Source organism: Aquarana catesbeiana, linkage group LG01, assembly GCF_042186555.1.
Source record: "Aquarana catesbeiana isolate 2022-GZ linkage group LG01, ASM4218655v1, whole genome shotgun sequence".
NCBI lineage: Eukaryota > Metazoa > Chordata > Amphibia > Anura > Ranidae > Aquarana > Aquarana catesbeiana.
The window spans coordinates 239956891-239978272 of NC_133324.1; the positions used below are offsets into that span (position 1 = coordinate 239956891).

At 42.5% G+C, this 21382-nt stretch overlaps 1 protein-coding gene across 1 annotated transcript in view; it reads left to right on the forward strand.

Moving 5' to 3' along the window:
- Positions 1–21382, forward strand: part of GPN3 (GPN-loop GTPase 3) — a 31770-nt gene that overhangs the window by 1224 nt on the left and 9164 nt on the right. Inside the window, exons 2-7 of the mRNA XM_073626395.1 lie at positions 9698–9806; positions 13307–13474; positions 14150–14274; positions 15846–15961; positions 16257–16353; positions 19028–19156. Coding sequence (XP_073482496.1) covers positions 9698–9806; positions 13307–13474; positions 14150–14274; positions 15846–15961; positions 16257–16353; positions 19028–19156 — 744 coding nt within the window. The remainder of the gene's footprint in view (positions 1–9697; positions 9807–13306; positions 13475–14149; positions 14275–15845; positions 15962–16256; positions 16354–19027; positions 19157–21382) is intronic.

A 21382-nucleotide genomic window follows, 5' to 3' on the forward strand; every position in this document is an offset into this window, starting at 1 on the left:
GGTCTGGGGTCAAAAAGACCTCAGATATCATATTTACAATAAAAGAAAAAAAAAAAATGTTATTTGAAAAAAATGACAACAGAAAAATGTGCCTTTTAAGACGTATGGGCGGAAGGTTGAGGTTTTGACGTCGCTTCCTCCCTGCTATGGTATGAAGACGGGTGGGGGCCATCTTAGCCTCACTCGTCTCCATACCCAGCCACGGATAGGACCCGATCATCTCCACCGCTGCGGACGGCTCTGGTAAGTGGCGGCCGGTGGGGGGGCCTTTCTCCCGCAGCCAACGGTGATCTCACAGTCAATCCGCTGCAGAGACCACCATTATCGTTAACCGAACCGCCGCCTGAAGAGATGGATACCTCGGTTGTGGCAGCAGCTGCTGCCATTACCGAGATATCCCTCTTCAAAGTCAGGATGTATATAGTCGTGCAGTGGTCGGTAAGTGGCTAATAACGTGCTTGCAGTGCGTTTTTTTTTTTTTTGTGCACTTTCTGGTTTCCTGACTCCCAGCATGCACCTGTGAAACACGGACTCAAAGGACACACAAAAAAAACGCAGACGTGGTGCGCTTTTGATGCATTCCCATTGACTTACAATGGCAGGGCCGCTTTGAAAAAACTGCAGCATGCGGGGCCATTTTTCAAAACGCAGCGCAGTGATGAACAGTTACATGGGATTTAAAGGTTGCGCTTTTGTCATCCTAGAAAGGTGCGCTTTAGCACAAAAAAAAGCACACTTTTGTGAAATTGGCCTATGTCTAAGGGGTGAAGAAATAAGGGCCCTTTTACACGGGTGTGCTTTTTCTGCTTTAAAACGCACCTTTCTAGTGCAACAAAAGCTAATGAAAACGATTCCTCTTTAAAGTGGAGTTCCACCCACTTTTACAACTCTTCAGCATCCCTCACTAAACTGTGCACTGTAAACAAATTGGATATTTTTTAATTTTTTTTCTCAGCACCTACTGTATATCTGCTGTATTCATTTTTCACTTCCTCCTCCCTGCCCGTGGCTAATCGCATCATTTCCTGTTTGCAATGCCTTCTGGGAAGGGGCGGCAACTTCCTCTGACACTGCCGTTGCTATGGAAATCTGACCTGAAACCTATTACACTGCTTGTGCTGCACTGAGCATGTGCGAGATCTGCAAGGATGAGATCCAGGAAGAAATACAGTCTGGCTTCAGATGCCCACACTTAAGATGGCCACAGCCTGCTGTAAGTTTATAAAATAACAAACTACTGCTATAAACTAACAAAGCAGACCTTAGTTTACAGACTAACTTTACTAGAATACATTAAGCTTGTGTATTATAGGGGTATTTTTATTTAAAAAGTATAATTTCGGCTGGAACACCACTTTAACTAGTTGCTGCCCGCCCACTGTCAAATGACGGTGGGATGATGCGGCTCTCATACTGTAAAGACCGCTCTCAAGGGGGCGTAAGCCGCGGCAGGTCGCGCTGTGTTGCTACGACACAACGTGACCCTGATCTCTGTAAAGAGCCGCGTGCGCGGCTCTTTAACCACTTAAAGACCAAGCCTCTTTTTCAGACTCGGTGTTTACTTTTTTTGCTAGAAAATTACTTAGAACCCCCAAACATTATACACTTTTTTTTCTAACACCATAGAGAATAAAATGGTGGTCATTGCAATACTTTTTGTCACACCGTATTTGCGCAGCGGTCTTACAAGCGCACTTTTTTTGGAAAATGTATCATCCCTTGTAATAGAAAAAAGCATTACAGGTCCTCTTAAATATGAGATCTGAGGTCAAAAAGTCCTCCAATTTCATATTTGGACTTAAATGCAATAAAAGAAAAAAAAAATTGTCATTTGAAAAAAATGACAACAAAAAAATGTGCCTTTAAGACGTGTGGGCGGAAGTGACGTTTTGACGTCGCTTCCACACTGCTATGGTATGGAGACGGGTGGGGGCCACCTTAGCCTCACTCGTATACATACCCAGCCTTGGATAGGACCCGATCGCCTCCGCCACTGCCGACTGCTTGGGTAAGTGGCGGGAGAGCGGCGGGAGGGGGGCCTCTCTCCCGCCGCAGATAACGGTGATCTCGCGACGAATCCGCCCACAAGTGCCACCAATCAGTGCACATTAGCTATGCCAGTCAATGCTGGCTATCAATGCTGCCCACCAGTGCCACCTATCAGTGCAGCAAAAGGTCCAGAGTTCATTTCAAGTGTGCTATTTGCATTTGGAATCTGTTGCTGTCAACTCTCAATATGAGATCCAAAGAGCTGTCACTATCAGTGAAGCAAGCCATCATTAGACTGAAAAAACAAAACAAACCCATCAGAGAGATAGCAAAAACATTAGGTGTGGCCAAATCAACTGTTTGGAACATCCTTAAAAAGAAAGAACGCACCGGTGAGCTCAACAACACCAAAAGACCCGGAAGACCACGGAAAACAACTGTGGTGAATGACCGAAGAATTCTTTCCCTGGTGAAGAAAACGCCCTTCACAACAGTTGGCCAGATCAAGAACACTCTCCAGGAGGTAGGTGTATGTGTGTCAAAGTCAACAATCAAGAGAAGACTTCACCAGAGTGAATACAGAGGGTTCACCACAAGACGTAAAACATTGGTGAGCCTCAAAATCAGGAAGACCAGATTAGAGTATGCCAAATAACATCTAAAAAAGCCTTCTCAGTTCTAGAACTACATCCAATGGATGGATGAGACCAAGATCAACTTGTACCAGAATGATGGGAAGAGAAGAGTATGGAGAAGGAAAGGAACTGCTCATGATCCAAAGCATACCACCTCATCAGTGAAGCATGGTGGTGGTAGTGTCATGGCGTGGGCATGTATGGCTGCCAATGGAACTGGTTCTCTTGTATTTATTGATGATGTGACTGCTGACAAAAGCAGCAGGATGAATTCTGAATTCTGAAGTGTTTCGGGAAATATCTGCTCATATTCAGCAAAATGCTTCAGAACTCATTGGACAGCGCTTCACAGTGCAGATGGACAATGACCCGAAGCATACTGCGAAAGCAACCAAAGAGTTTTTTAAGGGAAAGAAGTGAAATGTTATGCAATGGTCAAGTCAATCACCTGACCTGAATTCGATTGAGCATGCATTTCACTTGCTGAAGACAAAACTGAAGGGAAAATGCCCCAAGAACAAGCAGGAACTGAAGACAGTTGCAGTAGAGGCCTGGCAGAGCATCACCAGGGATGAAACCCAGTGTCTGGTGATGTCTATGCGTTCCAGACTTCAGGCTGTAATTGGCTGCAAAGGATTTGCAACCAAGTATTAAAAGTGAACGTTTGGATGATTGTTAACCACTTCAGCGCCGGAAGGATTTACCCTCTTCCTGACCAGAGCGGTCATGCAATGCTGTACCCAAACGAAATTTGCATCCTTTTGTTCCCACAAATAGAGCTTTCTTTTGATGGTATTTGATCACCTCTGCGATTTTTATTTTTTGTGCTATAAACGTAAAAAGACCGAAAATTTTGAAAAAAAATGATATTTTCTACTCTTTGTTTTTAAAAAAAATACAATAAACTCAATTTTAGTCATACATTTAGGCCAAAATGTATTCAGCCACGTGTCTTTGGTAAAAAAATGTCATAAGCATATATTTATTGGTTTGAGCAAAAGTTATAGCGTCTACAAACTAGGGTACATTTTCTGGAATTTACACAGCTTTTAGTTTGACTGCCTATCTCATTTCTTGAGGTGCTAAAATGGCAGGGCAGTACAAACCCCCCCAAATGACCCCATTTTGGAAAGTAGACACCCCAAGGAAATTGCTGAGAGGCATGTTGAGCCCATTGAATATTTATTTTTTTTGTCCCAAGTGATTGAATAATGACAAAAAAAAAAAAATTTACAAAAAGTTGTCACTAAATGATATATTGCTCACAAAGGCCATGGGCATATGTGGAATTGCACCCCAAAATACATTTAGCTGCTTCTCCTGAGTATGGGGATACCACATGTGTGGGACTTTTTTGGGAGCCTAGCCGCGTACGGGGCCCCGAAAACCAATCACCGCCTTCAGGATTTCTAAGGGCATAAATTTTTTATTTCACTCCTCACTACCTATCACAGTTTTGAAGGCCATAAAATGCCAGGACAGTTCAAACCCCCCCCCCAATGACCCCATTTTGGAAAGTAGACACCCCAAGGTATTTGCTGAGAGGCATGTTGAGTCCATGGAATATTTTATATTTTGCCACAAGTTGCGGGAAAATGACAAACTTTTTTTTTTTTTTTGCACAAAGTTGTCACTAAATGATATATTGCTCAAACATGCCATGGGCATAGGTGGAATTACACCCCAAAATACATTCTGATGCTTCTCCTGAGTATGGGGATACCACATGTGTGGGACTTTTTGAGAGCCTACGCAGGTACGGGGCCCCGAAAACCAATCACCGCCTTCAGGATTTCTAAGGGTGTAAGTTTTTGATTTACTCTTCACTACCTATCACAGTTTCGAAGGCCATAAAATGCCCAGATGGCACAAATCCCCCCCCCAAATGACCCCATTTTGGAAAGTAGACACCCCAAGCTATTTGCTGAGAGGCATGGTGAGTATTTTGCAGGTCTCATTTGTTTTTGAAAATGAAGAAAGAAAAGAAAAAAATTTTTTTTTTTTCTTTTTTCAATTTTCAAAACTTTGTGACAAAAAGCAAGGTCTGCAAAATACTCACCATACCTCTCAGCAAATAGCTTGGGGTGTCTACTTTCCAAAATGGGGTCATTTGGTGTGGGGGGGGGGGGGTTGTGCCATCTGGGCATTCCATGGCCTCCGAAACTGTGATAGGCAGTGAGGAGTGAAATCAAAAATTTACACCCTTAGAAACCCTGAAGGCGGTGATTGGTTTTTGGGGTCCTGTATGCGGCTAGGCTCCCAAAAAGTCTCCCACATGTGGTATCCCCGTACTCAGGAGAAGCAACAGAATGTATTTTGTGGTGTAATTTCACATATTCCCATGGCATGTTTGAGCAATATATCATGTAGTGACAACTTTGTGCAAAAAAAAAAAATTTTCTTTTTTCTGCAACTTGTGTCACAATATAAAATATTCCATAAACTCGACATGCCTCTCAGCAAATAGCTTGGGGTGTCTACTTTCCAAAATGGGGTAATTTGGGGGGGGTTTGAACTGTCCTGGCATTTTATGCACAACATTTAGAAGCTTATGTCACACATCACCCACTCTTCTAACCACTTGAAGACAAAGCCCTTTCTGACACTATTTGTTTACATGAAAAAATAATTTTTTTTTGCAAGAAAATTACTTTGAACCCCCAAACATATATTTTTTTAAAGCAAAGGCCCTACAGATTAAAATGGTGGGTGTTTCATTTTTTTTTTCACACAGTATTTGCGCAGCAATTTTTCAAACGCATTTTTTGGGGAAAAAACACACTTTTTTTAATTTTAATGCACTAAAACACTATATTGCCCAAATGTTTGATGTAATAAAAAAGATGATCTTAGGCCGAGTACATGGATACCAAACATGACCTGCTTTAAAATTGCGCACAAACGTGCAGTGGCAACAAGCTACTTACATCTTTAAAAGCCTTTACAGGTTACCACTTTAGATTTACAGAGGAGGTCTACTGCTAAAATTACTGCCCTCAATCTGACCTTCGTGGTGATACCTCACATGCATGGTGCAATTGCTGTTTACATTTGACGCCAGACCAACGCTTGCGTTCGCCTTTGCGCGAGAGCAGGGGGGGACAGAGTTTTTTTTTTTTTTCTTTTTTATCTTATTTTTAAACTTTTCCATTCATTTTTTTTTTTTTAAATCATTTTTATTGTTGTTATGTCAGGGAATGTAAATATCCCCTATGATAGCAATAGGTAGTGACAGGTACTCTTCTTCTTTTTTTTTTTTTTTTTTTTTTTGAAAAAATGGGGTCTATTAGACCCTAGATCTCTCCTCTGCCCTCAAAGCATCTGACCACACCAAGATCAGTGTGATAAAATGCTTTCCCAATTGCGCTGTTTACATCCGGCGAAATCTAAGTCATGAAATGCTCGTAGCTTCCGGTTTCTTAGGCCATAGAGATGATTGGAGTCATTCTGGTCTCTGATCAGCTCTATGATCAGCTGGCGGAATCACCGGCTGCATTCTCAGGTTCCCTGTTGGGACAGGAGAGCCAGAGAAAAACATGGAAGATGGGAGGGGGGGGGGACATTAGCCTCTAGACTGCTTTTACAAGCAGTGGGAGGGAATTAGCCGCTAGGATTGCTTTTACATGAAAGCCGACCGCTGGCTGAAAAGAATGATACCAAGATGATACCTAAACCTGCAGGCATCATTCTGGTATAACCCTCAAAGTCCAGCAACATACCAGTACGTTGCTGGTCCTTGTTGGGCATATATTGTAATCCTTTTTTTTTTTTTTTTTTCCATGCAGCCTGTGGGTTGAACGAAAAAGAGATTGATCGGTGGGTATTAGGGGTGCAACGGATCAAAAAACTCACGGTTCGGATCGTTCCTCGGATCAGAGTCACGGATCGGATCATTTTCGGATCAACAAAAAAAAAAATATCTCCACATCACCCCCACTGTAATATATCCACATCTCCCCCACTGTAATACATCCACATGTTCCCCCCCCCCCCCCCCCCCCACTGTAATACATCCACATGTCCCCCCCACTGTAATACATCCACATGTCCCCCCCACTGTAATACATCCACACGTCCCCCCACTGTAATACATCCACATGTCCCCCCCCCCCCCCACTGTAATACATCCACATGTCCCCCCCCCCACTGTAATACATCCACATGTCCCCCCCACTGTAATACAGCCACACGCCCCCCCCCATTGTAATACAGCCACACGCCCCCCCCTCCACTGTAATACAGCCACACGCCCCCCCCCCCCGTAATACAGCCACAAGCCCCCCCCTCCACTGTAATACAGCCACATGTCCCCCCGCACTGTATACATTACAGTGCTGTTAGTCTGACAGTGTTAAGAGAAGCCCCAGCCGCCAGACCCACGAGTTGAGGGCGGGGTGATGACGTCAGCACGCAGCTGAGCGCCGCCGGGTGTACCAAGATGGCCGCGGCTCCGGAGGTAGGCCGAAGCCGCGGCCTTTCCTAAAACCCCAGGCCGCGGAGCGCTCCGTGGATCGCGGGTGTGCCGATCCGAACAGCCTGGCCCGTTCGGATCACGGATCGGTGACGATCCGTTGCACCCCTAGTGGGTATGCCCACCATTAGAATACCTCCCGTCATCCACCCACTTCTAATGATGGGCATACATGCACCATTTATATATGCTGAAGCATGGGGGCATCCGCCCCCAAAAGTTAGGAGCAAATCGCTGCTCCGCCCCTGCTGACCCATGCTTCGGCATATATCACCTCCGATGGAGTCACGGCTTTATATATCGTGGGAGCAAATGCTGTTGCTGTCAAGATAAATAAATCCGCGCTGCAGCTGAATGGCCTGAAGACAAAAAAATGGTTAACAATAAAACACAGTAAACAGTAAAGTATGAAAAATTGCATACCTGAAAAGCAAACGTGATAAAACATAATAACAATAAAACATTGCAGAATAGAATACAGTAAAAAAGAGCAGAACAATAGAGAGAGAGAGAACAATAAAATGACAACTATTTTTGTTTATTTTATATATATATATTTTTTTTTTTTACACTTTTTTTGTAACTTTTATAGCTGTAACCGGTTCCAGGTTCGGGTCTCTCAAAATGCGATGGCATCTTGGGAGACCCTGTGAAAGTGTGCCTAGTCTGTGCAGTGCTGTACCCTACGCTAATACTCAACTAGTGTATGGTAGCGTTCAAAACATTCACCAATGCAAAGACCAGGATTGTCAGGACAGGAGGGACAATAATAGCGGGTGTCACGCCTATATCCGCGCTTGCTGCAGACACGACATCTTTTTTGGGGGGCTCGTTGGGTAGGGGTACTCGGGAGGACATAAAGAAAATGCCTCTCATGCAGCTGACTGCATTTGGTTGGGGATGTGAATGGGGGAAGTACGGGTGCTGCAGAAGTGGTGGGTTCCCAATTAGGATTGGCGAATGCAGCAAGAAGGGCACTATGGGCACGACGGGGCTGTGTCTGTCTTCTTGGTGGCAGCGGAACACTACTTGTGCTTGCCACCTTACCAGCTTGAACTGCTCTTATGGGACTCGCCACGTCACCAAGTATTACTGCAGTGCTGGTTTGACTACGACCGGGGTGTACTAGGCCGCTGGTGCTTGCCAGTTCACCAAAACGCTACCAAAAAAACTGTTAGCGATCGCAGGGATCAGGCCTGACTCTGTGAACGCTGCAGTTAAGTGTTTTGTAAGTGACAGTGATTGATCGATACTGCACTTGGGTGGGCTGGGCTGGGCGGAGGGGCAAAACGCAGGTGCTAGCAGGTATCTGGGCTGATCCTGCTAACACTGCGTTTTTGGGAACCCTAAACTGCCCGGGACGCTAGTATAGATCTGATCGGATCAGATATTGATCCGTTCAGATACTATACCACTAAGGGAGGTGTATGCTGCGTGCGTGGGTGTTAGCGATTCTGGCGCTAACCTGACGCCTGGGGCGACGCAGACCCTATCTGACCCTTAAACCTAAGTTATATCACTGCCGGGCGATCAGGGGGCTAAACCTTTATTAGGTAATAAACGGCGGGTGCCCTGACACTATAAAAAATAAACTAACTAACCAGCGTCACCCGTAACAGTTATACGGTGATCTCTGGTGAAAGGGCTAACTAGGGGGCAATCAAGGGGTTAAAACCTTTATTAGATAGTATATGGGGGTCCCTGACGCTATAAAACGCTGACGGCGAACCTATATATTTAAGTCCCTAACTAGCGTCACCAGTGACACTAATACAGCGATCAGAAAAACCATTGCTTAGTGACACTGGCGACGGGGGGTGATCAAGGGGGTAAAACTTAGGGGGGTACCCTAGACCTAAAGGGGGCTAATCCTAACTGCCCTAACACTTATAACTGTCACAAACTGACACCAATGCAGTAATCAGAAAAAAAAAAATTGCTTGGTGTCACTGTGACGGGGGGGGGGGGGGGTGATTGGGGGGTGTAAAGTGTACCTGGTGTGTTTTACTGTAAGTGTGTGTGTTGTGCACTTACTCAGATGTCTTCTCTCCTCGGTGCCGGAACGGAAAATACCGAGCCGAGGAGCGATGACATCACTTCCTCTGCCGCTGTTTACTATACAGCAGCAGAGGAAGATTCTCATTCGTTGGGAGCGACCGCAAGGGGGTGGCCACGAATGAGTGGTCTCCCCCTCAGCCTGGATCACTCCCCTAACGATGCCGACCGCCTCGGGCACTGGAGGGGTACAGGTACGTGATTTTGCCTCCCCGTGCCATTCTGCTGCAGTATATCTGCGTTAGGCGGTCGGCAAGTGGTTAATCTGTCCCATTACATTTGGTCCCTTAAAAAGTGGGAGTCACATATACAAACTGTTATAATTCCTACACTGTTCACCTGATTTGGATGTAAATGACCTCAAATTAAAGCTGAAAGTCTACAATTAAAGCACATTTTTTGTTTCATTTCAAATCCATTGTGGTGGTGTATGGAGCCAAAAAGATTAGAATTGTGTCGATGTCCCAATATTTATGGACCTGACTGTATACTGTATATTCAACTTTGTTTTTGTAATCACCTGACTGTGATGTATGTTTCATTCTAGAGCACCTACTGTTCTACGATGGTTCAGCACTGTGAGGCCCTGAATCGCTCTGTTCAAGTGGTTAATTTGGATCCTGCAGCAGAACACTTTGACTATCCTGTTATGGCAGGTAAATGGGGGACACCTTTCTACAGCAGCATTGTCAGTCCGGGTGGGGGGGGTGTGTTAAGATGCACTAACAAATTGAAGCCAAACTCTAGCTAATGCTTTATAAGTGGTTACAATAACCGTTTTCCTTTTGGGATAAAGGTTTTCAATAAGAAAAGAAAATGAATGCAGCCTTCACATCTAAACATTTGGTAAACTGCATTATAATAAATGTTTGATTTGGGGGTTTAATACTGCTTTAAGCATGTTACATGATTTATACAGTATATGTACAGTATCTCACAAAAGCGAGTACACCCCTCACATTTTTGTAACTATTTTATTATATATTTTCATGTAACAACACTGAAGAAATGACAATTTGCTACGATGTAAAGTACAGCTTGTATAACTGTAAATTTGCTGTCCCCTTAAAATCAACACACAGCCATTAATGTCTAAACTGCTGGCAACAAAAGTGAGTACACCCCTAAGTAAAAATGTCCAAATTGGGCCCAATTAGCCATTTTCCCTCCCCGGTGTCATGTGAATCATTAATGTTACAAGGTCTCAGGTGTGAATGGGAGCAAGTGTGTTAAATTTGGTGTTATCGCTCTCACTCTCTCATACTGGTCACTGGAAGTTCAACATGGCACCTCATGACAAAGAACTCTCTGAGGATCTGAAAAAAAGAATTGTTGCTCTACATAAAGATGGCCTAGGCTATAAGAAGATTGTCGAGACCCTGAAACTGAGCTGCAGCATGGTGGCCAAGACCATACAGCGGTTTAACAGGACATCTTCCACTCAGAACAGGCCTCGTCATGGTCGACCAAAGAGGTTGAGTGCACGTGTTCAGCGTCATAGTCAGAGGTTGTCTTTGGGAAATAGACGTATGAGTGCTGCCAGCATTGCTGCAGAGGTTGAAGGTGTGGAGGGTCTGCCTGTCATTGCTCAGACCATACGCCGCACATTGCATCAAATTGGTCTGCATGGCTGTCATCCGATACGGAAGCCTCTTCTAAAGATGATGCACAAGAAAGCTTGCAAACAGTTTGCTGAAGACAAGCAGACTAAGGACATTGATTACTTGAACCATGTCCTGTGGTCTGATGAGACCAAGATAAACTTATTTGGTTCAGATGGTGTTAAGCGTGTGTGGCAGCAACCAGGTGAGGAGTACAAAGACAAGTGTGTCTTGTCTACAGTCAAGCATGGTGGTGGGAGTGTTGTGGTCTGGGGCTGCATGTGTGCTGCCGGCACTGGAGAGCTACAGTTCATTGAGGGAACCAGGAATGCCAACATGTACTGTGACTACTGAAGCAGAGCATGATCCCTTCCCATCAGAGACTGGGCCGCGGGGCAGTATTCCAACATAATGACCCCAAACATACCTCCAAGACGACCGCTGCTGTGCCAAAGAAGCTGAGGGTAAAGGTGATGGACTGGCCAACCATGTCTCCGGACCTAAACCCTATTGAGCATCTGTGGGGCATCCTCCAACGGAAGGTGGAGGAGCGCAAGGTCTCCAACATCCACAGCTCTGCGATGTCGTCATGGAGGAGTGGAAGAGGACTCCAGTGGCAACCTGTGAACGCCATGTCCAAGAGGGTTAAGGCAGTGCTGGAAAATAATAAATCCACACAAAATATTGACACTTTGGGCCCAATTTGGACATTTTCACTTAGGGGTGTACTCACTTTTGACAGCGGTTTAAACCAGGAATCTTCAAACTACACATCCCATGAGGCATTGTAAAACTCTGACATTCACAGACATGACTAGGCATGATGGGAATTGTAGTTCCTGAACAACTGGAAGGCCGTAGTTTGAAGACCCCTGGTTTAGACGTTAATGGCTGTGTGCTGAATTATTTTGAGGGGACAGCAAATTTACACTGATATACAAGCTGTACACTCACTGCTTTACATGGTAGCAAAATGTTATTTCATCAGTGTTGTCACATGAAAAGATATAATAAAATATTTACAAAAACGTGGAGGAGTGTACTCACTTTTGTGAGATAATATACATAGACATAGATATATAATTTTTTTTTTTTTCTAAAGAACTTTATAGTTTTACAACTACAACTTTTTTCTGTGTGTTAAAAGGCTGGATTCCTGGTTGTCATGCTGATCCACTTCAGTAGTTTGAGTCACTAACCAAGACAACTGTCTCTTCTAAAATTCCCAACCTGCATATTTGTTCCAGGTCAGTGATTTAAAAGGCACTAAAGCCAGTGCATCTACCTAACATCCAGGCGGCTAGCATTTTCACATAAGGTCAACACCACAAATTACCCTTAGAGTCTGGTTAAGAAGATCTGCTGATTTGTAGCAGCCCTCCTAATATCAAAGGTATCATATATCAAGATCTGAACAGCTGTGCCATTAGATTAGAAAATCTGGGCATGGATTTAGGCAAATAAAAGTGTCTCTTTATTTTTTTGGCAGATTTCACTTCACTCAGCTGGAGCCTGTGTTCCCAAGCTTCTGAAGTCTGCATTTTTGGCATTGTTCATCGCTGGTGTAGACCAGCCTTTTTCAGCCAGGGGGCCTTCTGAGTACTTCAGGGTGCCCTGGCAAAATGTTTACAAATGACCAAAAATTGTCAACAAGCCAGCAAGTGGATCAAGCCTGCCTTTTTGTTACACAAAGCCACAGGTTTTAATTGAGCAGCATTACAACCTTGGACACAGTGTGGACCAGCAACTGGCATCCTAACAACCAGTGATGTCATTGGTTGATGAGGACAGCACGCTCATCCTAGTCAGCACCAGTGTGCAAGGGTGGAGGAATAAATCACCTCTAATGTTGGGTGGCCCACGTGTGTGTAATTTAAAGGGTGTGCACAATTTTAAGGGTATCTTGGCTGAATAAAGGTTGGGAAACACTGGTATTAACTGTTTAAAAGAAACATTTCTTTTAAGCACTAGTTTATCAAAAGTATGCAGAATCTTTCAATGGGTTATTATTGCTTTGTAATATTTGCTTATACTGTACCTATAGATTTACATGTATCATAATAGCACTGGATAACAGTGTTTTACTTGACTTCCAAAAGGCTTGATGTTGCTAAACATGCTTTTAAAATAAAACTTTTTTTTTTTTTGATCGTGTAAGGAGGAGGTATGACTAGTGATTTTATTGCTATCTGGTCCCTGTTGGGGAGATTTTCCCTTACTTCCTGTTCCTGTGACTTCTGTCACAGCCTGTGCTGTGATGAGCTGACAAAAAACAAAGCCTAACAGAGTTTCTTACCCTTCTCCACTCTACTTGGTTCCTATCATTGTGTCCCTGTTTGAGAGATTTACTATCGCTTCCTGTCTTGGTAAAACTGCTATTGGGACAGGGAGTGAAGTCAGTTCCCTCCTTACTTTATTCAAACTAAAAGATAAAAATGTTTTGGCTGGGGATTCACTTCATGAGTATGCTATGAACTACTGGTTGCTTGAATGAAAAATGTTTTTAATCCCTAATGTATTGGTTTTTAGACTTTTAGGTTCTTTCTTTGTTACAGATATCCGGGAACTAATAGAAGTAGATGATGTAATGGAAGACAGCTCTCTCAGATTTGGTCCTAATGGGGGACTTGTATATTGTATGGAATATTTTGCCAATAACTTTGACTGGCTGGAGAGTTGTTTGGGGCACACTGAGGATGATTATATACTTTTTGACTGCCCAGGTAAGCATCAAAAGTTGTGATCGACTTCACCTTTATAAAAAAAATACGTTTCTGCTGTCTGATGTGGTCCATCAAATCTGCCCTTAGGTCATCATTGCACATAAATGCAATGGCATGTCACACCTACTTGTGAATGCAGTTCGAATTCTAAAATTTTGAACGTTTTTTCAAAGCCATATGACTGTTTTTAAAATAACATTGCTTTGCATAATTTAACGTGTACCTAAAGCCAAAACTTCTGTCCTGCAGACACAAAAGGAAATCTCGCCAAAATGAGAGAACTGCCCTCCTAGACAGTTTTCACCAGAACCTATGCCATTGGAAAATTGCTGTTCTGGTGACAACCCTAAATGTTTCATTTTTCACAATTTCAGTCCCGCTGACATTAGTTCTCAGGACAAATAGGCTACATCTTTGAAAAGTGAACACAAACAGTAATAAAATCTGACAGAGGTTTTGTCCCCTAACCACCTGATCCAAAACTAAGAAAAAAGGTTTTGGCTTTAGCTACTATATTTATATAGTTATATTTTTGAGACTTTAATATGTGCTCCTTGTTATTGGAGTTGCATTAAATGCCATCATAATAAAATAAAATGATCTTTTTCGTTCTCCACCACTACTATATAATATAGTTAGTTCAAGTTGCTTCACAGTTGACTTTTGTTCTCCTAGGTCAGATTGAGCTGTACACTCACTTGCCGGTTATGAAGTACCTGGTAGAACAGCTCCAGCAGTGGGAGTTTAGAGTCTGTGGTGTCTTCCTTGTTGATTCTCAGTTCATGGTGGAATCTTTCAAGGTAAGGTTTCTAATCAGAGATAAATACAATATATAAATGGTGAAAAAATTCATGTAAGGTTCTAGAACTGTACTGTCTAGTATAGGAGCCAGTAGAATGCGGGTGCTGTTCGTGGAATTCAAGCATGTTCACTTAAGTAGAGGTTTCAGCTGTGTTGAGAAGATGCATTCTGACTTGTCTGGCCATATTGGTTTAGATAAAGGAGGCAGTGAGCAGTGCCCCTAAATGTAGCCCCTTCTCAGTCCTTCGTAAGCATGACCAAATAGAAAAATGTAATCATTGTTCTAGGTACAAGCTACACTAAATTAGCAGGTAAAAAAATGTGCATTTATTTATTATTTTTTATGTCTGTAAAGCATTAGACCTGCGATTAGCAGATCATGAATGTAATGTCAGGTTCCAGCAGATTGTCTGTGTAGCTGTCTTCCCGTACCTCTGATATGGGCAGGCAGTTACTGAATGACAGGAAGATTAATGAACTACCTTGAGCACTCCTCAGCACCCTGATAGTTCATTGAGAACTCTGTGAATGAATGACGTGGGACTCTTTGATTTCTGACAGCGGGTTTGGGGAGAAGACCCCCCAACCTGCTGTCACGAGGGGGGCGGTTGGAGGGGAGCAGGCATTTCTTTCCAGGGTATTGACCACTAAGTAACTTTTCTTATTGCATTTAGGCCCCTTTTGCCAACTGCATGACTTTTTTGTGTATTTGTTGCTCGACAGCATAGGTCAGCCTGATCATTTGTATAGGCCGCCCTACATGTGGCAAACATGGCAAAGTAGCTCCTGTACCTCTTTTCGACAGTGAGGTGAGCCTGGCGTTTTTTTTTTATGTGTTTTTCGCGCTATAAAGCACCTCTCTGCTAGTCGCATGTTCTTGGTTATGCGTGCAGAAATGCATGTTTATACACACGTTCACTGTAACGCAAAGGTGTGAGTGGGGCCTTACTATAGACCATATTGCTCATGATGGCTTTTATACAGGCCTTTTCTTTCTCACAACTTTCCTTCCAGAAGGCTTCTAGTGTTTGGGCCCATGTGTTCAACTATTCCACTTCAAAATACATCGTAAAGAGTCCAGGTAGAAGGGAACCTGATCTGCAGCAGTACACGGTGCATGGACTTCAACACTGTTGATAACAGGCACTTTTTTAAGACTAGGTCAGATCCATTTTAAGTATACTGGATTTCCCATGATGTTGTATTGCTGTATTATTACTGTGCATGTTTTTTTTAAACTTCTATACATACATATAAATACACTCATGCAATCAATCCCAGGTAAAAGATAATTGAGGTAAAGGAATTACATTGTCCATGTGCCACCTTTCAATATGACCGAGTGCAAAACTTTCCATTTGTCAAGTAAGCCATCTCAATCTCCTGTCTGCATTGTAATTTTCATTACCCATGAATTTTTTTTCAGATTGTTTTACTTACTGCATACTCTTTAGTTTCCCAATATAACTGTATATCAATATGAAAATGTTTATTAGTATGAACAGAACTTGCGTTGAGGTTTTGCAATAAGCATCTAAGGTCCGATCCTGTATTTTTTTTTTCTTTTCAGTTTATTTCTGGCGTAATGGCCGCCTTAAGTGCTATGATATCTTTGGAAATTCCACAGTGCAACCTCATGACTAAAATGGATTTACTGAACAAGAAAGCTAAAAAGGAGATTGAGAAGTGAGTTTACCACATGTTCAAAGATCTAATTGAAAAACAGGATTTTTAAAAACTGTGAACTATTAATGTCTAAATTTCTTAGCAGTGGAGCAGCTGATGCGCTTTCCAGGATCTGAGACCCTAAAAAAAAAATATCTGTGCTTCACTCCTTAAAGAAACAATGTCATCTTGCCCATGAAGGGTAAGGTGACATTGTCTCTGGAATGGGCTCTCCCCCCCTCTGACCACTTACCTTTGGAAAATGTTGTTACATCCTATTTTATTTTTAATTACATTCTCCTTTTATTCACATAAGATTTTTAGACCCCGATATGTATTCTATGATTGAAGATTCAACCAACAGACTAAGAAGTGAAAAATTCAAGAAGCTTACAGAGGCAATTTGTGGATTGGTGAGTTATTGCCCAAAATGTACTATATGGGGAGGGGGGACATATTCTTACTTTTTAATATGTATAAAAATATATTGCATCCTTAAAGTGTTAATATACCCACAACAGTAAAATCATTCCGTGTATGGAGTAAAGCATGCTTGTTATACCCATGGTGGAACCTAAGGGGTTAATCCTCTGCACTGTGTAAAAAGGCTGTTTGATCCTGTATGCACAGATCCTACTCTTCCATTGACTCCAAAACATCTCCAGATAAGACAATTACTGGAGTCAGACTGCGCATGCTCAGTTTGGTGTGTATTGCGAGAGCTTTTTTTTTTTTCTTGGGAGAGAGGCCCTGTGCTGATCACATGCGCTTAGCACTGTCCAGACAGGGTCAGGTGTCCTGGATCCTGATAGGACAGCCAGTGAAGTATCTAAACTCCTTCTACAAGCTTTAACCAGGCACTGATAGACGTCACAAGACTGCTATATACTGCTGACGACAAAAGGTAGTTAGCAGTTTATATTTACGAAAATGATTGCATTCCCATGTTCTGTGTGCTGTGGGAAACCAGATATAGTGAATGCAGGGTCCTGGGTTTAGTAACATTTTAACTTTTGTACAAGGCACATCACATTACTAGTTACTGCTGTTACACACACACACACACACACACACACACTGACAAGGGTGTTCAGCTCTGACACCTGTACACTCCTTAGAAATGTTTACCCTCCAGCTAAAGAATGAGGAAGGACATCTGGTTACAAAGGATGGGGAGATGGCGAAGGTATTGAACTTATTCTTCTCCTCAGTCTTCACAAGGGAATTGGGGGGGCTTCAGTAACCAAAGCTGCAAAAGTTTATACTCATGACACATCACAGGAAGCACCCTCATGGCCAGACTGGAGAAAAGCCAATGTAGCACCAATATTTAAAAAGGGCCCGTAGACGTGGTGTATCTGGATTTTGCAAAAGCATTTGACACAGTTCCCCATAAATGTTTACTGTACAAAGTAGAGTCCAGTGGCATGGACCATAGGGTGAGTACATGGATTGAAAACTGGCTACGAGGGTGAGTTCAGAGGGTGGTGATAAATGGGGAGTACTCTGAATGGTCAGAGGTGGGTAGTGGGGTCCCCCATGGTTTTGTGCTGGGACCAATCCTGTTTATTTAGTTCATAAACAACCTGTAGGATGGGGTAAACAGTTCAATCTCTGTATTTGCGGACGATACTAAGCTAAGCAGGGCAATAACTTCTCCGCAGGATGTGGAAATCTTGCAAGAAGATCTGAACAAATTAATGGGGTGAGCAACTACATGGAAAATGAGGTTTAATGTAGAAAATGTTAAAATAATGCATTTGGGTGGCAAAAATATGAATGCGATCTACTCACTGGGGGGAGAACCTATGGGGGAATCTAGGATGGAAAAGCACCTGGGGGTCCTAGTAGATGACAGGCTCAGCAATGGCATGCAATGCCAAGCTGCTGCTAACAAAGCAAACAGAGTATTGGCATGTGTTAAAAAAGGGATTAACTCCAGAGATAAAGCGATAATTCTCCCACTCTACAAGACTCTGGTCCGGCCTCACCAGGAGTATGCTGTCCAGTTCGGGGCACCAGTCCTCAGGAAGGATGTACTGGAAATGGAGCGAGTACAAAGAAGGGCAACAAAGCTAATAAAGGGTCTGGAGGATATTAGTTATGAAGAAAGGTTGTGAGCACTGAACTTATTCTCTCTGGAGAAGAGACGCTTGAGAGGGGATATGATTTAAACTTACAAATACCGTACTGATGACCCCACAATAGGGATAAAACTTTTTTGTGGAAGGGAGTTTAATAAGACACGTGGCCACTCAGTAAAATTAGAAGAAAAGAGATTTAACCTTAAACTATGTAGAGGGTTCTTTACTGTAAGAGTGGCAAGGACGTGGAATTCCCTGCCACAGGCGGTGGTCTCAGCGGGGGGCATCTATAGTTTCAAAAAACTATTAGATAAGCGCCTGAAGGACCACAACATACAGGGATATACAAGGTATTACTGAATATAATCACACACATAGGTTGGACTTGTGTCTTTTTTTTTTTTTTCAACCTCGCCTACTATGTAGCTATGGGTGTGTGATCCAGCAATAACTACCTAAGTGATACTAAACGATATCCTTATTCTCCAAAAAATAATCCATACACATCCACTACTTTATGGCCTTCTTATCCTATTTTTCGTTAAATTGTTTCTTACTGTGTTTGTCTGCCTCCTTGTAACATCCTCTGTGAGCTCCTGCGCTCTGTACACACTACAAGTACCATGGTCCACAGTCCCTAGTCCATCTCGAGAACATGCAAGAGAGGGTGGCTATGTACTTGCATGCCATGGAGAACAAATGTAACTACCCTTTAACAGGAGGTGTTTGCTTTTAGATGCTGATATTCGTTTTATACTTCTATTTTCACACTTTATATTAAAAATTTGTGACACCCTTGGTTTACAGAAGAAAGCTAGTTAGCAAAGCATCCTGTGGTTATGTCTGAAATCAGAGAGGGTTGTATACCTTCCAGTTTCACAATCTAACCAATGCCGAACGTTGCTAAATAATGGCATGACTGTGGTGAAAGTTTGTCAGTCTGAATTGACAGTGTAGAAAGCTGTGTATTGCACATCAATTGACTCTCTGTTTGGTTTGTTAGATCGATGATTACAGCATGGTTCGATTTTTACCATTTGATCGCTCAGATGAAGAATGCATAAATATTGTGCTCCAACATATAGACTTTTCCATCCAGTATGGGGAAGACCTGGAGTTCAAAGAGCCAAAGGTGAGTAAATTTAATTGAAAACTAAAAACTGTGTATTTTGATTAATTTCATATATGGATGTCACCATACACCTTACAGCCTGCCCATACAAGCTTTTTTACAACCAACTTTAGATTTACCAAAACTATGAAATATGAGGGCCTATCTTATCTATCCAATTAATTTGTATCCAGTCAGGCAGGCCCTTGCATTACATAGTTGTTGCTATATGTAAAAGTGGTTGTACAATCAGATTTAATGGACTGTTAACGACTAAATATATTAACCAAAAAGTGGACATGTAAGCAATAAAACCTGTTACAATACATTTCAGTGTATATATTCGATGTTTAATAAAATATAAACAAAAATGTATTTTCAGTGCTCCATATTGTGCAATTCAAACAAGCGAAAAAAAGTTTTGCTCAATCCATACACAGTGCTTAGTCAATACATGGTGCTTTTAAATTGACGTTTTAATAACAAAACCCTTTTGAGAAATCAATATCCCCAAAGAGCAAGTGCTACAGTGCACCTCCTCCCTAGTGCTGACTTGCCCTCTATTCTACTCCTTCACTCCAAACCAGTGTATGTGTATATATGTATGTATATATATATATATATATATATATATATATATATATATATATATATATATATATATATATATACATACACACAGTATCTCACAAAAGTGAGTACACCCCTCACATTTTTGTAAATATTTTATTATATCTTTTCATGTGACAACACTGAAGAAATGACACTTTGCTACAATATAAAGTAGTGAGTGTACAATTTGTATAACCGTGTAAATTTGCTGTCCCCTCAAAATAACACACAGCCATTATTGTCTAAACCACTGGCAAGAAAAGTGAGTACACCCCTAAGTGAAAATAGCCAAATTGGGCCCAATTAGCCATTTTTCCCTCCTCTGTGTCATGTGACTCATTAGTGTTACAAGGTCTCAGGTGTGAACGGGGAGCAGGTGTGTTAAATTTGGTGTTATCGCTCTCACTCTCTCATACTGGTCACTGGAAGTTCAACATGGGACCTCATGGCAAAGAACTCTGAGGATCTGAAAAAAATAATTGTTGCTCTATATAAAGATGGCCTAGGCTATAAGAAGATTGCCGAGACACTGAAACTGAGCTGCAGCATGGCTGCCAAGACCATACAGCGGTTTAACAAGACAGGTTCCACTCAGAACAGGCCTCGCCATGGTCGACCAAAGAAGTTGAGTGCACATGCTCAGCGCCATATCCAGAGGTTGTCTTTGGGAAATAGACATACGAGTGCTACAGTTCATTGAGGGAACCATGAAAGCCAACATGTACTGCGAAATACTGAAGCAGAGCATGATCCCCTCCCTTCGGACACTGGGCCGCAGGGAAGTATTCCAACATATTGACCCCAAACACATCTCCAAGATGACCATTGCCTTGCTAAAGAAGCAGAGGGTAAAGGTGATGGACTGGCCACGCATGTCTCCAGACCTAAACCCTATTGAGCATCTGTGGGGCATCCTCAAACGGAAGGTGAATGAGCGCAAGGTCTCTAACATCCACCAGCTCTGTGATGTCATCATGGAGGAGTGGAAGAGGACTACAGTAGCAACCTGTGAAGCTCTGATGAACTCCATGACCAAGAGGACTAAGGCAGTGCTGGAAAATAATGGACACACAATATTGACACTTTTGGCCCAATTTGGAAATTTTCACTTGGGGTGTGCTCACTTTTGTTGCCAGCGGTTTAGACATTAATGGCTGTGTGTTGAGTTATTTTGAGGCGATAGAAAATTTCCCCTGTTATACAAGCTGTACACTCACTACTTTACATTGTAGCAAAGTGTCATTTCATCAGTGTTGTCACATGAAAAGATATAATAAAATATTTACAAAAACGTGAGGGGTGTACTCACTTTTGTGCGATGCTGTATATATAATTGAGACAAAGAAAGCCCATAGAGCATAATACTGTTTGTAAAAACATGTAAAATCGATGTGTGCCCTTATATTAAAGAGTGTCCTTCTTGGCATCCCGGGTGTTAGCACTAACATTCAGTAGGAGTGCTGCTCCACGTGCTACTGCATACAGGATGCAAGTGTGCGTTCTAATTAGTGGAGGTGACCTATTGGCCCAGGCTCTGCTCAACACGGTTCTTCATCCAGGACGTTAACAGGAGAGGTCCTGACAATGTCCTGGATGCTGAAGTGCATTGGGAGGAGCCTGGCCTGATACCTCACT